The following is a 12,242-nucleotide window of genomic DNA, read 5'->3' as shown; positions in this document are numbered from 1 at the left end:
TGCCACCACATTACGCTTCCCCCCTCCTCACCATCGCCATCACGCTGCCCCCCCCCCCCCCCCGCCCTATGACCTCCGCCATCACGTTGTGCCTGCACCCCCCCCCCCCTCCGCATGGTACATCCCCCCCGCTCTGGCACCTCCCCCTCACTCTAATCACCTCCACGCCCTAGTACTGGCCACACGCTTGTTCCCCCCCCCCCCGGGCTTGATACCCCTCTCACGTTCTCTCCCGTCTCTTCCACCTTGCGGCCACCTACCTACATGCCTCCCACGCCATCATCCGCAGCACCTGGCACCTCTACCGGCATCAAAAAACAGAATCCACCCCCCCCCCCTCGCCATTGCCATCGCCCTCGCCCCCTCCCCCGGTTGCTCCCTCCATTTGCAGCAACTTCCCCCCTCCGACAATACAGCAGTGTGTTTGGTAGGTTCTCAATAGGGAAGCGCAATGGAAACCTCTGGTCAGACGCCGGTGCATTCTATGAGTGTCCCCCAATCAAACTCCTTGCACATTGTCCTCTCTGAGGAACAACTCTTGGCTGTCCGCACCACTGAGCTGAAGCTTAAAGAAACAGCGATTTTCGGTCACGTAGTAGGACACTCTCTAGCCAGGGCCCAGCTTTGGGATTGGCTCCACTCCACACTGTGCATTGGCACAACGCAGATCGTGGAGGCAGTCCTCATGGGCCGTGGGACCTTCATGGTTCATCTCACCTCCGCGGACGCAACTCGAGAGTTAGTGGACAGCTCGCCCTATGCCTCCACGAAGGGGGTCATTCACATGGTCCCCTAGTATAGCGACTCCACAGTGGAGTCATCTGAGCTCCACAACAATTTTCTCAGACACCCAATCACTTTACTTTTTCCCGGACTGGCGGTAGAGTACCGCCAATTAGTGGAGGACTTTGGTCGGCTCTTCGGCACAGTTCTCCCTGCCTCCTTCGCAGATGCCGTGACAGCTACAGGAGTCCCCAAGGTACGGGTGGCCGTGAAAGACAAAGTATACCCAAGTTCCCAGAGATGGAGGCTGGAGGTCACTCCTTTAGGCAACAGGTCATTGTGACCGGGCAACCAGGGCAATGCTTGCACTTCCATGACTTTGGGCCAGGCAGCAGCAGACTGTACGCGCTTCGAAGCCAAGGCGACTCCGTCGACAGGCCCACAGGTGGATGTTGACGGCTTCACAAGGGTCCAAAGACGAGAGAGAGGGAGACGACAAGGGGGGCGCATCCAGCTCCGCAGACACAGCCTGATTAGCAAGGAGCAAGAGGGCGAGCGACGCCCCCTCGGCAGAGCACTCCGCAACCCTCTGCCTGCCCCACCCAGCAGGGCCGCAACCCCCCATGTCCACCACACGCGCCACAAACTACCGCACTGGAGAGCCCACACCCACCCCCCCACCTCCCATGCCCCCCCCACTAACCCGAGCCCACGCCCCCCCCCCCCCTTCCAGGGCCACCAGTCCCTCCCCCCACCCGCCATGCACCTCTGGCCATCCCACCATCCCTCGATCTCCCCCCCACCACCTCCCCTGTTGAGCACCCCTCCTGATCCGCCCCCGTTTCTGGTGATCCCCCCCAGAACCACCCCCCCTCCTCCCACAAGAGGTGATGAGCCACACACGCCTACATCCTCCTTACACCAACATTTCTCCCTCTCCCACACAGCCACCAACTCATCTGCCCCTGTCGCCCATCACACTTTCCCGAGACAGGTACAACTGTTGCCACAGGAGTTCTTCCACAGTGACCCATGGTCCTACCTGAGAGTTGCAAAGCACAAAGAGTTCCCACTACCTCTAGAGGTGGGGATCTTCGTGGTCTGCAAGTCAAGGAGGAGCAAGGTCCATCTACCAACACCACCGGATGGACCAAACTACGCCGCCTTCTTTCAGTCCTCCCACTCAAGGTTTTGGACGACAACACAGATAGAGGAGTTGAAGAGTCAAGTGGACAACCACATCTCCCAGTGGATGGGAGATGAAGGACTAGCACTATTTGCACAACAATGGCGTGGCTGCATGATGGACATTAACTAGTGGGCTGGTGCTGAGGTCCCGCACTTGAGCATCATTTTTGAGCCCCTCCACAGTGGAAAGCTCCGCGAGATGTGATGGAGTGGCCCCTGGCACAGGCGGCCCGTTTCTACCAGTGCACAGAGTCACAACTCTCAGCATGGCTGATTGTCACATTGATAGTACCACTTGGAGCATCTATCATCCCTATGGTCCGACTAAGGCCACCATGGGGGATTTGAAGTTCACCATCCAGACCTAGCAAAGCGCACTTGCATGCCTCATAGTTTCTCCTCCTCATCAGCAGCTTCCACACCGAATAGATGCCTATTCGGCCAGTCACGAGTTTCCCCATGAGCTTACACCTTGCATCATGGAGTGTGAACAATCTCCACTACAGTGGGGCACGTGGTTCTAGAAAGTTGATTGTTCGGCAGAAGCTACAACCTGCCCTTGCCGGACGGATCGACATCCTACTTCTACAGGAGCACAAGCTCGCCCACCCAGACCCAGCGGGTAAGAAAGGTACTCCCGCGCAACTCCCGCACTTACTGGGAGCACGCCGTAGGTGCCCACGGCAAGAGTGGAGACGCATGCACCTCTATCAGCTCGAGTCTCACCGCATGTATACGAGACCACAGGACAATAGTGGTAGGGAGGGTTTTATGGATCAGACTAGACATTGGGGACTTGTGCTTGGGAGTCCTCAATGTCTATACCCCTATGGAGGTTAGGGCACGCAGCAAGTTCTGGGTGGAGATTGCCGAGGGACTCCTAGAGGTGGACTCCTAGATCGTTGGAGGAGACTTCAACAACATGGAGGCATTGGAGGACCAACAGGGCAGAGGCAAAAACTACCAAGGCATGGCCGGGGAGGAGCAGGAGGCATGGGAGGTATTTCTACTAGCAGTAGGTGCACGTGATGCTTGGAGAGACCCTGCCTTCCACAAGAGGGAGAGGTCGCTGGACTTCTCTTGGGGATACAGGTGGCTAGGTGGAGTCCTGCTGGAGCGGTTGGACAAATTTTATGTGGGAGAATAGGGAGGATCTCGTGGAGGCTAGATCGGGCAGTTGGCTTGGACCACGTTGTCAGATCACTGCCCAATTCTCCCGACACTAGACCCCCCAACATCTGCCCTAGATACATGATCCTATCAGATCCCTGACTCGATCTATAGGAGAGAGGTGACGAGACAGATAGAGTAGCTTTGGACTAGGAAATGGAACAGGAGGAATCAGATCATAGAGGAGGTTGCAGAGATCCTAGCCGAATCGAGCAAAATCTACCAAGAGGCAACCATACAAGCCAGGCAACAGAGCTGGGAAGAGGAGAGAGCACTCCGGGAGGACCTTGCACCCACACAGAGATTACTACAGGAGGCACCAGGGGATCCCACCCTCCACGCACAAGAGGTGCGAGTACGAGCAACCATTGCGGGCTTAGAGGACAAGCGCTCACAGTTCTCTTTCCACACCTCAGTAGCTTGCTAAGCGCGGAAGGGGGATACGATGTGCAGAGAGTTTTTACAGGTGCACCAGCCTCGCACCTCAGAAGAGCAGATACGCAACCTCAGATCAATATGGGAGGACTCGCTCTAGCCCAGACGAGGTGATGGAGATTGCCACTGACTACTACAGTCGCCTTTTCCAACAGGAGACAGCTCAGCTAGAGGACAGCAATGTAGGCTGTAGGTCTGGGATCACATTCCGTCCCTCGTCACAGAGGAGATGGGACGCTCCCTCCTAGCCCCCTTCACAAAGAAGGAACTACAAGAGGCTGTCCATACACAGGATGGGCAAAAACGCCCGAGAGAGGATGGCCTCTCCCCAAGGCCTTCTTTACTACCTACTTGAAATTGGTGAAGGACCCCCTACTTATGGCCTTCCAAGAGATTTTCACTTCAGGACAGATACCACGGAGCCTTTCGGCACGCCTTATCAATCTTCTCCCCAAAGGGGGAGATTGATTGGAGCTTTCCCAGTGGAGACCGATCACCTTATTGTCAGTGGCCTATAAGGCATTGGCAAAGATGATTGGTAGGCGACTATGCCCCGTGCTACCAGACATCATCCATGACACACAGACAAGCTTTGTCCAGGATAGGAGCATCCTGGACAATGTATTTACCTTCTTTGAGGCGACAGAGTAGACTCAGCACAGTGGGCAGAGACTAGTCGTACTTCTCTTGGATTTCGAGAAAGCTTATGACAAGGTGGACTGAGATTTCCTAGAAGGCACCATGGCGAGGTTGGGTTTTCCACAAGCTTGGATTTGCGGGGTCTCCGCTCTTTACAAATCGGCCACCAACAAGGTTCTCATAGGTGGTAGACGTGGAGAGAAGTTTCGACTGGAGAGATCGGTCCGATAGGGCTTGCCCCTAGCCCTGTACCTGTTCCTACTCTTTGCAGAGGCAATGTCTCACTTCCTCAGGTCCCATGTAAGCGGTTTACGCAACCTTCAACTTCCAGTGAGAAAGAAGACTGAGTTGCTAGACTCAGAGTATACAGACAATACAGCACTCTACATAGAGGACGATAAGTTGATGTTGGAGAGAGTGAGGCTGGCTCTTGAGGTGTTCTGTTCAACAGTGGGAGCGAAAATCAATTGGCGAAAGTCGGTTGGTTTTCTCACAGACCCGGACTCTAGCACAGAGTGGGACGTCCGCCTTGGATTTAGATAGGTGTTTCAGTTGCTAATGGTAAAGAATGCCTTTAGTGACACGACTTGTTTTAATGGATCTAATTTCATGACTTGCCTGAACCTCATGCAACAAATGCTTGAGACTTGGGGTCTTTGGGACTTAATAGTTGATATAATATGTTTGGCTTTTCTTCTTTTTCATGATTTCTCTTGCTAGAGATTTATTGAAGGATGTGTGGGATTGTGGCTCTACCTTTACGTTAGCACCTTCTAGGTTCCTTAAGATACATTAGGATACGGTATCCTCAAGCTAGTCTATTATTTGTCCTACTCTTAGCTCCTTAGACTATTTGAGTGAGACCCATTAGCTAATGTGCCCTTAGGCTACCTACATGTTACGTTTTCTTTCCTTTTCTTGCATTTATTCACTCACTCGCTTTTATCTTCTATTGCATGTTATTCTTAGTTTAGCTTAGCTGAGCACTAAAGCATCTAAATACGAAGCACTAATATGTAAGTTTTGGTCTCTAGTACATACACACTAAAAGTATGGGTTGGATATCCTTGCAACTAAGAGAGCCAAATAGTGTGTGACAAGACACTATAAGCGAGGAATGGATATCCTTAGATCTTAGTAGACATAGGTAGAGATCCAAGGGGCATGAGAGGGATACCCAACATAACCACACCAAGATAAGATGTGCTTGTAAAGAAATGCTAAGGGATACAAAGGGAAACATAGAAAGGACAACAACAATGAAACACAATTTGTAGAATGCTCACATGAAGAATGAATGCATATGAATAAATATGATATGACAAGGTCCACAAACCTCTCTGTCTCAATGATTGGAGATGAGGTGAGCTAAGAGTGGTGTAAAGCCATCAAGAACAACTCCAAGAGTGCACCGTACTCATGATGAATCCCAAGACACAAAACCAGAGTCCTCTAAGATCAACCTAATATCAAGGATGATCAAACCAATAAAAATGCAAATATCAACGTAGAAACACAATTGTAGCAAGTAAGGAAATGACCAAGAAGCTGACCAAAGCTCCTATCTGTAGGCAATAAGCCAAGCAACAGCCACACACAATCCTCCAATAATGGCAATGTCCTCCAACAACAAGGAAACAACTAGCTAATGATAACCGCTAATGTGCAAGGTGGCATCAACTTCAAATGGGGTATGGACAATATGGAGATGATAGGTAGCTACATGTGTGATCACTGATTATCAATGATCAAACATTAAGAGTGGATACCCACAACATACTCTATTGATGGAGGATCTTTTAGCATTTGTCCTACTGTTCAAGAATAAAGCCTTTTACATTTTTTGTAATGCTACCATAATTTTCATTTTTCCCAAAACTCTAGTAATTTTCTAATTGAGGTGATTCTTCTACTTTACCTTGTGATGGTTGCCGTCACTAGGTAACATGGATGCATGCATACACCCAAATTAAAAAAGGCTTTATCTATTGACATTAGAGGATCGGTACATGTTGAGCTAAGACACGCTTTTCACTGATTAGCATTCTTAAACAGCCCCCAAACACACGTAATTAATGAAAAATCCTAAAAAGGAAAGTGGTCCGAGAAAGTTTCAATGGTCCCCCAATAAATCTTAATTCTTTGGGACACCCTTCAACATCTATAAATAGACAAATTGCCCCATTCAACCTTGTCCCTTTTTGCAGATTTCTCACCCATGTGTGCAAATTTCAACCATCAATCTACCTCCACGTGGCTGTCCAACCTTTGCGACTACTACCACCTCTCCATCAACCCTTGCAGTGCCTTGGCGCCTTCCTCCAAGCTATCGCACACTCTCTGGCGCCACCTTCCAAGCTACGTTTGGCATCCACCTACCATGGCCAACATCTCCACCGTCTCCTAGTGCCTGCATTTGACTCACATCAATCAAGCATCAATCTCCACACCCTCCAACTACCTACGTTTGGGCTCCCTCTCTCTTCTGGAGTTGTCGCCTTAGTCTCCTTTACCTTTGCTCTACCCTTGAGTATTTGTACACTCTTACATTCATTCACAGTATTCATTCACTTCAAAGTCGTGTTCTTCTCTTCATTCTTCTGTTTGTGTTTGAGTTTTGAGTTTTACATTTAGGATTTCAGTTTTGCTTTCTATGTCTATGTCTATCTCTTTGTGTTCTATCACGGTCGTACACTCTGTGTTTCCTTAGTACAAACCCTAGCAATTTTCTTCGCAATACATATGCCACACATACATACACATTAATTATGTGTATATCAATATTTCTATTAGACGTTTCACTAAGCACTTGACCAAGGCTGAAACACTTCGGTTGAAATATCCTATTTTGTGTGAGATATCATCTTAGAATAATAAGAAAACATAAACAATAAATAAGCTCAAATAACTATGTATTATTGTGCTCTCTATTCACAACAAGACATCATTCATTTGGTATAGGGGTGAACTTACCTTCGATACTATGATTGGGATCTTTGGCCTAGGTGGGAGATATCATCTAAGAATAATATATGTTATTGCACCCTTTGTTCATAATAGGCCATAATCCATTTGGTATAGGGCTGATCCACATTCAACGCCTATGATTGACTCATGAGAGATGGTGGGTTAAAGCACACCAATCCTTTTTTTGAATGGTCCGTAAGTGTACTTTCATTTGCTTAACTATAGGATTCCTAGACCTTCCTGGAGTTTGCATTTAAGTGGGAACTATCATCCTAGAATAAGGACATCTAAATGATAAAAGAAGTTCAAATAAGAAGTATGTATTATTGCTTCCCTATTCATAACAAAACATCATCCATTTGGTATAATATAGGGGTGAACTTACATTCAACATGGTTATAATTGGGATCTTGGATTTGGGTGGGAGATATCATCTAAGAGCAATATCTATTAGTGTGCACTCATAACAAGCCATAATCCAGTAGGCATAGGGCTGACCCGCATACAGCACCTATGATTGAGATATGGTGGGTTAAAGCATCCCAATCATTTTTCTGAAAAGGCCATAATCTTACTTCCATTTTCTTAACTATAGGATTCCTGAACCTTACCGAAGCTTGCACTTAAGTGGGAGATATCATCATAGAATAATAAGGACATCTATACAATAAATAAATTCAATTAAGGACTATGTATTACTGTGGCCTCTATTCACAACAAGACATAATCCATAGGGGTGAACTTATATTCAGGATAATGATTGAGATCTTGGATTTGGGTGGGAGATATCTAAGAATGATATCTATTAGTGTGCCCTTTGTTCACAATAGATCATACAATGTCTTTGTGCTCTAACTGCTCATGCAAAGTTCCATGTGAACTAAGAAAAGAAAATCATGAAGATACCCAAGGACAAAATGAATCCCGCAGTTTATAAGCTCCATATAAAGTTGCTATGATGGAGTTAAGAGTGCCTCTTTTAGAAAAATTCAAGCAGCACTGTTCATACAAGACAATGGTGTAAGGATATTCAAGGTTGATGACACAGCAACATACAACTCTAGAGCCCAATCAATTTCCTTGAGTTTGGAGCCCAGAGTGATTGCATTGCAGACAGCGCATCATCCATTTCTCTTTTCCTTTGGATGATGAGATACAATTCGCATTTTTTTATAGGTGGCCAGTAGATAAACCATATTTAGTGTTGAAAAAACAGAGAATCGAAACTGTAGTACAAAAAGGCTCACCTGCACCATCATCCACCTTGTGGGAACTCCGTTTTGTGTAATTTCCATTTAAGCGGCCAGCAGTACAAGGAGAATTCATAGCAGGGATAGATTTGTTGAGACCAGGGTGTCTTTCCAAGTACATCCGGGCAGCGTCGCTGCTGCGGGAAGCATTTGCCATGGTCATGTCCTGGGAAACTTTGGGGAACGGCAGCAGGTACTCATTAGGGATATCCTTGCCATGCTCGGAAATGTAATGGCTGGATAACTAGATCACCTGGACACTTGGAAATGTTACAGCTGGACAAAATAGACCTCAGACGATTAATCACCTGGAAACTACCACTTGGTGATCAATCAAAATGTGGATGGAGGAATATGCCGCCAAGAGCTTCATTAACAGGCTATGGACTACGTCAACCCCGCAGAGATGAACCAAGCATTTGCACAAAAAATGTGCCACCTGGTGGAAGTTATCATTATGGAGGACATCAACCATGCAGAGACAAACGAGGCATTGCCGAAGAAATGTGCCGCCTGGTGGACGCTACCCCTGCAATGGCGGTCTCTGCAAAAATATGCTGCTGAGGGCTTCGTTAAAGGGCTCCAAAATGTGGATGGAGGAAATGCTGCCAAGAGCTTCGTTAGCAGGCTATGGAGGATATCAACCACGCAGAGATGAAGCAAGCATTTGAGAAAGAAATGTGCTGCCTGCCTGGTGGAAGCTATCCCTGCAATGCCCGTCTGTGGCAAAAAGATATTCCGTTAAGACCTTCGCTATCAGGCTATCGAAGACATCAACCACACAGAGATGAAGCTGCCAGCGTTTGCAGACGAAATGTGCCACCTGGTGGAAGCTATCCCTGCGATGGCCGTCTCTAACGAAAATATGCCACTTAGAGCTTCATTAGCACGCTATCGAGGACATCAACCACGTTGATATGAAGGTAGCCAGCATTTGTGAAAGAAATGTGCCGCCTGGTGGAAGCTATCCCTGCGATGGCTGGCTGTCGCAAAAATATGCCGCTAAGAGCTTCATCAGCAGGCTATGGAGGACATCAATCACACAGAGATGAAGAGAGTATTTGCCGAGGAAATGTGCCGCCTGGTGGGAGATACCCCTGATTCCCTGCGATGGCCGTCTCTGGCCACAAAACAAAAAAGAGGCCACTAGGAGCTTCGGTAGGAGGCTATGGAGGACATCAACCAGGCAGAGATGAGGCGAGCTTGTGCCGAAGAACTATGCCGACTGATGGAAGCTAACCGCGATGGCCGTCTTTGACAAATATATTTATTTATTTATATGCATAAAACGAGTGAGGAAGTGAGGGGGGTGGTATATATATGCATAAAATGAGTGAGGTGGAGAGGGGGGTGGGGCAGAACTTTGGAAGAGTAAACGAGACTCCAGAAAACGGGAAAGAAACAAAAGGAAAGGAGGAAAAGGCAAAGGCCAGGAGAGCGTGCGAAAGGAAAGGGACTCCCGCCAGACATAAAAGCACTAAAGGATTTGAACTTTGGTCCGAAAGTCCCAGAATGGGGGGGATTGGGAGACACAAAAAGTACTTGTCCCGGGGGCCCGCATCTCATCTCGTACGTGATCGCACGTGAGAACAGTGCACACTGGCGACTGCCCTATCACTATTGTTTGCTGACGTGCCCCCATGCCTCACACTCAAGAGGCTCACCAGTCACGAGTCAGTGTTCACGAAAAAATAAATCGACCTTTTTTCAAAAATTAAAAAGCTTATGGAACTTGCCGCAGTCTGTGTGAGGAAAGGCCAGTGCCCCAAGTCCTCACTCATGTAAATAACCCCTTCATACTCTCATACAACTTACCGTATGTTTCCATATATATATAAATAACTAAATAAGCTTTTCTACCTTGAATTTCACAATATTTTTACAAATTTTAATTAGTCAATCTTCAATTTTATTGTTTTTAAAATATATATATATAAATAAATAAATAAATAGATTTTCAATTCTTGAAGAGAATGTCTCTAAACCTTGAATTTCACAATATATTTACAAATTGTAATTATACAATTTTCAATTTTACTATTTTTTAAATATAGAAATGTCACATTGCACATGTAAAGTTAAAAACTATAAATATATATATTTTTATTCAAAAAAAGCACTCCTAAATTTTGAGTTAAAGAACTTTGTATATGCTACCAAAAACGTTTTTCATGAAATTGTGCCTTGTTCTAGTGTTGTGTGGTACCATGTTTGGAAATGACTTCTTCACCCTTAACTTTAGGCAGATGTTTATAAAAACAGAGTTTTCTATGTGGAATCACTTGTTAAATTTTTCTTTTCTTTTCTTTTTCTTGAGATTCTGAAGAAAGTTTAAAGCTTTGAACTTTGCAAAACTTTTCATTATGAAAATGGAAAAGACATCCAATCACAACATCTTGGTTGATAATCCTTTAGACATGGAAAGACTTTCCACTAAGATATTCTAGCCACTAATTTCTTTACCACTAATGTATATTCTCCCCCTCCCCCCCCCCCCCCCAAAAAAAAACACATCACACACACACATAAGTTGATTCAAAAATCTCTCCAAAATCCTATGTTAAAGATTTTTGCATATGTACAAAAATGTTTTTCATGAACACAAATTTTAGGGTCTTCATCTACATTCAGATTGGATTTTTCATAAACATTTACATTATTTTCCCTTGATTTATAACTATATTCCTCAAATTTTGACACTGAAACTTAAGGGCCAATCTAATTGCAAACCAATAACTTCCATTTGCATCCAAGAATTTTACCTTGCAAACTAAGTTATATATGCATTGGAACTTTGTAGTGTTGTATAATGCTCATGAAAACACTTTTGAGAGCCAATTTGAAAATGCTCCACCTCATTTCCACATTTTTCCTAGATTTACTACTTTTCTCATCATATTATCACTAAAAGTGATCCTTGATTCAATAAGACACTAGTTCTCTAAAAAAAATCATAAAGGAAGGGATCAATACACAACTTTTTCTAATTAGACTCCCTCGATGGAAGGTAAGGTCACTGATGAGGAATATGGTCCATAGGTAACCACGTCTTGAAGTAACCAAAGTACCCAGTTTGGGAAGGTACTTTGTTGCCTTTGATGAGTTCAATCAAAGTCGAAGTTGAAACAAAAGATACCCCTCCAAGTGCAACTTGACTTTATTTTCATGGGCTTGCACAATACTTCTAGGGAAAAAGAAGTGGCCTATTTCACCTATGACAAGGTAGTTTATTGAATAATAGGAATTTTACCTTGGAAAAAACAAGTGTGCAAGAGCATGTGTTGGAGCATTGCCCTTTTGTTTCCATGAAGAGCTCCTACCACTACTCTAATTCCAAAAAGAAAGGGCTCTCAAGATTTTCCTTTGAAAAGTTAGAAGTTTAAAGAAATGAGTGAACTTAAGCTAAACTAAATCAATTCCTAACTCAACAAGTCTAAAAGCAAGCCACTAGAGTCAAATTAACTAGGGGTAGTTTTCTAAGGAGAATCACCTTATCATCATACTGTTGTAATAGCATATGCCCTAGCAGGCAATGCTAATAAATATATTTTGCATTGGACTCTTAGATTGGGAACTAGACCTTTTACTTGCAACCCATTTCCCAAGAGGAAATAACAAAACAACTTTATCATCATTGTTACATGGCAAACTTTGTCCTTACACAACATGAATGCTCTCCTTCACCCTCACACAAGAGGCTTTTTCCTTGCATGACCTAAATGATTTCATTTGTTCTCACAAGCAATTGATACTTATCTTGTGCCTATATTGCTCTTCTATGTTCAATATACCACCTTCAATTGTGATATTGTTACATCAAACTAAGGGTTTATGGAGAGTAGAATCCTAGTAGAATGAAGATGGTGTTGA

General features: G+C 45.3%; 1 protein-coding gene across 3 annotated transcripts in view; it reads right to left on the bottom strand.

Moving 5' to 3' along the window:
• Window positions 1-9,695, bottom strand: part of LOC148036001 (kinesin-like protein KIN-UB) — a 166,177-nt gene extending 156,482 nt beyond the window's left edge. The window contains exon 1 of one of the 3 annotated variants that reach the window (XM_087678006.1): window positions 8,370-9,695. In XM_087678006.1, the coding sequence (XP_087534132.1) occupies window positions 8,370-8,535 (166 nt within the window). In that variant the 5' untranslated portion in view covers window positions 8,536-9,695. The remainder of the gene's footprint in view (window positions 1-8,369) is intronic. The other 2 variants (XM_087678004.1, XM_087678005.1) reach the window with 2 other exon arrangements.
• Between the last annotated feature and the right edge of the window lie 2,547 nt (window positions 9,696-12,242).

This window comes from Lygodium microphyllum, chromosome 5, assembly GCF_053477565.2.
Source record: "Lygodium microphyllum isolate KBCC chromosome 5, Lygodium_microphyllum_v1.1.10, whole genome shotgun sequence".
NCBI classification, from domain to species: Eukaryota; Viridiplantae; Streptophyta; class Polypodiopsida; order Schizaeales; family Lygodiaceae; genus Lygodium; species Lygodium microphyllum.
The sequence above is the reverse complement of the archived record's forward strand: the minus strand, read 5'-3'. Positions and strand labels throughout refer to the sequence as shown.